General features: G+C 40.4%; 1 protein-coding gene across 1 annotated transcript; it reads left to right on the forward strand.

The window, feature by feature from the left end:
• Window positions 1-385: 385 nt before the first annotated feature.
• Window positions 386-3,353, forward strand: LOC124280628 (post-GPI attachment to proteins factor 4-like). Its single transcript, XM_046716607.1, has 2 exons — window positions 386-396; window positions 1,914-3,353. Exons 1-2 carry the CDS (start codon window positions 386-388, stop codon window positions 3,121-3,123), a joined length of 1,221 nt encoding a protein of 406 aa, XP_046572563.1. The 3' UTR covers window positions 3,124-3,353.
• Window positions 3,354-5,920: the final 2,567 nt, after the last annotated feature.

Consider the following 5,920-nt stretch of genomic DNA (forward strand, 5'->3'; position numbering starts at 1 on the left):
TACATTTCTGTATACAGAAACGTACTGGGGTACACATCTGTAGTACCTGTGCCGACAACGACCCCTTCAGTGGAACTTGTGGAAGTATTAGAACAACGCAGAGTTTCTCATCTGTGACAGGTATGACAGACAACAGGTGTGACAGGTATGGCAGGAGTCACGTACTTACTCCAAGTTAGATGTTTTCCGAAAAGCCAGCTTGTTATTCCCTTTACTTGTTTTTCTCTGTTTGTGACAGCATCATTTTCAGCCTTACAAAACCTGCCTTGTTTTCTCAGAAATATTGATCTGACTTGTTACACAATTTCAGAATAAATTATGCATTTAGCTTGCCTTGTGAGCCAATTATAATTTATTTTAAAACCTGATCACACGCGGATCCAGAATGGGCGAAAGGTTGGGGGTGGGGTGGGGGTTGGGGTTTGGGATTGCGGAGGTGCGCACCCTCCTATTGTCCTGAAAGTTTATTAATTGACCATTGAAACTCTCGTGAAAACGGGTGAAAATGAAGTGTGCAACCCCCCCTCTTTCTGAAGTGTGTGTACACCCCCTTTCTTAAAAAGCTGTATCCGCCCCTGCTGATTTTGAAGTCGTGATATCATTTCAATATCCACTTATGATTTATTTGAAAACCTGATTTTGAAATCTAAAAATAACTGCAGGTCGTAAACTCGATTCAAACGGATCACTTATGTTCTTGTTTAAAAACTCTGTCCCAATGAGCCGCGTATTGACTAAGGGAAAACGGCTGCTTGAGACAACGGAATTGTTGATGCTCGACAAACAAACATGTTGTCCCAGTCGTGACCACTCGTGTCCGGGACGTACCGAACGACCTCAAAGCAGTATATCGTTGCAGTAGTATAAGACGTTGTAGTTGCAGTAGTTGTCTGTAGTAGTAGAAGTAGCTGTGGTTACAGTTGTAGTAGTTGCAGTAGGTGTGCGTGTATTTGTACTGATTGTGTTAGTAGTAGTAGCAGCAGCAGTGTAGTAGTAGTAGTAGTAGTAGTAGTAGTAGTAGTAGTAGTAGAAGTATTTGTGTTAGTAGTAGTAATAGCTAGGAACAGTAGTAGTGGTTGCAGTAAGTGTGCGCGTAGTAGTACTGGTTGCAGTAGTAGTAGTAGTAGTAGTAGTAGTAGTAGTAGTAGAAGTAGTCGTGATTTCCCTCATGTGTACAATTAGTGAAGCCTATTTTTGGTGTCCCCCACTGTGATATTGGTGGAAAATTGCTAAAAGCGGCTTAAATTTAAGCTGACTCACTTAAAACGATTGTTCATTTTATTTCATGATTTTGATTAGACCTTCCGCGTGGAAGCTGTGGTGGCTGAGCGGGTTTGGCGGCTGACTTTGTGTGCTGGCGATTAGGTGCCTGAGTCTGAGGGTGTGGGTTCGAATCCCGGAGGGGTTCAACCCAACATAAGTACGAGAATGTGTACTTACTAAGAAAGTGTAATCCCAAATATAACACATGTTACTTCGTAATTCAAGCCTTGTTTGGCAAAGGGTGGAAACTGGTCAGTTACCTCCTTTGTGTTGTGAAGATGGACACATGATGCTCCAGATTGTTTGCATTACCACACACATGAGCTAATTATTTTATTTAACAAGCTTCATTTGTTGTATGAGATTTCAAATCTTGTTGCCCTCCGACAGTTTATTCAACCTTTTAAGGCGTGTTATTTCAAGGGTTAAGATAACTGTATTAGCTGAAATCATATTATTCTTTGTCAGTTAAATGTTTGGCGTTATATACAACATGTTACAATACAACAATACCTCGGGGATGGGTGCATTGATTTAATAAAATATGTCGTTTTCTGACAATGGAACACAACAACATGATAGAGGCATTCTGGAAACAAATATATGGTTGTACATGAATAACATTAAACCAAACTATATTTTCGTTTCAGGTTGTTCAAGAAATGTAGAGCGTTCTTATGTCAGAGGCGGTTTCAGGTCATCCGATTCTACTTCCTCCTGTACGGGATAACATTCTTCCTCGTTCTGCCGCTTCTTTGTTGTGATCTTCGTCACTCCGTCTACAACTTCCGGTCTAGGAGCAGCAATCAAGAGGAAAGACGTTTGCGACGCGAGAACGACGAACGATTGGCTAAAAATGAACCAATCGTACAGATGTACGCAGATTTATTATCAAAAAGCAACAAATCACCTCCTTTGTTACATTCAGAACATATAGACGTTGGAATTACTGTTGTGACGGTCTCGAGGAACCGAAAATACGAGGGAGGTTATCAACCACGGCATCTGACTCAAGTTCTAGGTCGTTTGGTTGATCTAATAAATATAACCAACACGGAACTGAAATACGGAATATTTTTGTGCAATGTCGACGGTCATCCGGATAGCTATCGTGAAGCAACGTCATTGAATCCAACTTTTACAACATTTCAGAAATTTAAAGGAAAGCAGGCAAAGTTTGTTGATATTTTTGAAAAGGAAAAAATGGATTATATTTATTGCATCGAGGAAACACTAAAACGAAATGCGTCCAATGTATTTATGATTGAAGACGATTCCTACCCACATAAGGATTTGTTTCTAGTCCTGGAGAAAGTCATTTCATATCCCGAAGAAAACCAAAAGACTAATAATGTGACTTTTATTAAGTTTTATCATCCGGAACGGTTGCTAGGATATTTGAGTTTACAACTGGAGAGGCTTCCTGAAATGTTTGCTTTAGGTGCCGTGTTTGGAACAATATTAGTCGTTCCTGTTTGTTTGTACCTATTTAAGGAAAGTGACTCAGATGTACGATTGTTGTGGATATTGAGTGCCTTATATTTTTCCCTGGGTGCTTTGGCAATTGGTCGTGTGAATTTGATAGAACTGCGCAGGTTTTCAGCCCACATGTACCAAGTGACCCCGGCAGCATCATGCTGCACCCAAGCTATGTTCTTTCCTCAAGATGGCGCAAGGAGTATAGTGAAGCACCTTAAAGAGGTTACCTGTAAAAAAGGGTATGGGAAAGATATGGCTTTAGAGGAGATCAGAGGGAGAGGACACTACAAAGCTTTGATGGTGCAACCAAACTTGTTCATACACACAGGTCTATTTTCTACACTTCGGCGGGGAATGGTGAACCCTTTTCTTCTTGGGTAAAAAACAGGGTATGAGAAATATTCGGCTTTAGAAGAGATAAGAAGGGGAGGACACTGCAAAGCTTCGATGGTGCAGCCGAACTTGTCTGACATACAGACTCTTAAACATTTATATCCCAAAAAGTCCATGCAAGTCTAGAATATGTGGCAAGTCTAGATTTCCACAGTTTCAGGTCTCAGGGCCCCTTTTCATTATATACTTCCTTTCGAAAGTTTATACTCACTTAAAACACTCACTATATGTTATTCTTTTTAACGTTACGAATTTGTTTTACAATACATCAGTTCATGTGTTAACAGTACCTTTAAATAGTATGGAATATCGTGCAAAATTTAGTTTAGAACAGTTGCCTTAGTGAGTGAGTGAGTTATTATTTAAAGTCACATCGGCAATAACAGTTGCCTGATGAAGTATTATAAGTGGCTATATTTACACTAGTGAGTCTAAACGTTTGAATGAAAGTATATAATACATATATTATCGACTGTTTTATCTGTAAAATATGTTCATTTCAGAGACTAGTTGTTAGTCTAAACTTGTTCATACACACTGGTATATTTCGACACGTCGGCGAGGAATGGTGAACCCTTTTCTTCTTGGGTACAAAATATCTCAACGAACCTTCATGCACATGGATAATCATGGCATCAATATATATTATATAGGATGTTGACCGTTTTCAGATACAGAGCGGGGAACTAAGTTGTGCTCTTGCTTATTAAAAAGTTATTTCTTTTTACCCTTTTTTGATTGGTCTAAGGTTTTTACTTCTTTAAGTGGTATTTTGAAGCTGGTATGATGAAGAGGAACATTATTTATGGATAAACAACTTCTTTATTGTAATGAGGGTGGTGGAGTAACCCAGAGGGTAAGGCGTATGCTCGTCACGGCGAAGGCCCCGGTTCAATTCCCCACATGGGTACAATGTGTGAAGCCCATTTCTGGTGTCCCCAGTCGTGATATTGCTGGAATTTTGCTAAAAGCGGTGTAAATCATTACCCACTCACTCATGTTATTGCAATGGATGCAACGTTTCGGTATAGAGTGAGTGAGTTAAAATTTAAAGTCACTTTGGCAATATTACAGCCATATCGTGACTAAAATAAGTTACAGACTAATATATATTAAAGGTAAACAAGTGTTTGCCACTGATATGGCAATGTCCCCGGCCCCTACTACTTTTTATTTTTGGGTCACATACAAGATGCCTGAAATTACTGGTGTCTGCATAATCACCCAATGTAGGCTGTCAACATACTTGAAACATTGGGTGCAATGTTTTATGATATATCCGCTTTAAAAGCGGTCAAAGTATCGCGGTGACCTTGAAGATAAGGTCAAGGTCACCCAAATAAACTGGTGTCTGTGTAATACTCCAATGTATGCTGTCACCAAATTTGAAGACATTGGGTACAACATTTCATGAGATATCGTGTTAACAAGAGTTTGAAAAGTGTTCAAAGTGTCGTGGTGACGTTGAAGATAAGGTCAAGGTCACCTAAATAAACTGGTGTCTGTTAAATCCCCTAATGTAGGCTGTCACCAAATTTCAAGACATTGGGTACAACAGTTCATAAGATATCACGCTAACAAGAGTTTGTAAAAGTGTTCAAAGTGTCGCGGTGACCTTGAAAATAAGGTCATCGTCACCTAAATAAACTGGTGTCTGTGAAATCCCCCAATGTAGGTTGTCACTAAATTTGAAGACATTGGGCACAACAGTCCATGAAATATCGCATTAACAAGAGTTAAAAGCGTGCAAAGTGTCATGGTGACCTTGAAGATAAGGTCAAGGTCACCCAAATAAACTGGTGTCTGCGTAATCCCCCAATGTAGGCTGTCACCAAATTTGAAGACGCTGGGTACAACAGTCCATGAGATATCATGTTAACAACAGTTTGAAAAGTGGTCAGTGTCGTGGTGACCTTGACAAAAGGTCAAGGTCACCCAAATCGGCTGGTGTCTGCGTAATCCCCTAATGTAGGCTGTCACCAAATTTGAAGACATTGGGTACAACAGTTCATGAGATATCGCGTTAACAAGAATCGGGACGTACGTACGGACGCCGCTGAATACATAGTCCCCGTTCCGCATTGCGGCAGGGGACAATTATAAAAACCTGTCAACGAAGGACAGTAAAACAACTAGATTATCACAGGTAGAAATTTAAAACTAGTAACCAAATCTAAAACATTTAACTATAGACGACAATACAATATAAAACCAGGCTATAGATTGCCAACAACTGAAGGTATATCAGCATACTAGGGACCATGGGGACTTAGTTTCGGTATAGATGCTACCACTTGCATGATAACGGTGTTGGCATCTACACATAACTTGGCACCGAATCGTGCAATACTTGCTTCCATTCATTGTATGTGTTTGAACTAGTGATGAGCAGTCTGCAAAACTTGCTGACAAATGACAGAAGTCGACGTCCAGAGGCCAATACGTGCAATATTCACAATCTGTAATTTCATTGCATGGTTGTTGCTGAACGCCGCACTCAGCAATAGTCCAGCTTTATGGCGGCGGTCTGTAAATAATCGAGTCTGGACTAGACAATCCAGTGATCAACAGCATGAGCATCGTTCTACGCGATTGGTATACGATGACATGTGTCAACCAAGTCAGCGAGTCTGACAACCCAATCCCGTTAGTCGCCTCTTACGACAAGCATGGGTTACTGAAGATCAATTCTAACCAGGATCTTCATGGTTTGGTCTGGGTATGATGGGGAGAAGTGTGTTGCAGAACTCCCTGAAACTCTCCTCTAAGCAGCATGCCTCCTCGA

This window comes from Haliotis rubra, unplaced genomic scaffold (assembly GCF_003918875.1).
Source record: "Haliotis rubra isolate DU_JTF1 unplaced genomic scaffold, ASM391887v1 Scf270, whole genome shotgun sequence".
NCBI classification, from domain to species: domain Eukaryota; kingdom Metazoa; phylum Mollusca; class Gastropoda; order Lepetellida; family Haliotidae; genus Haliotis; species Haliotis rubra.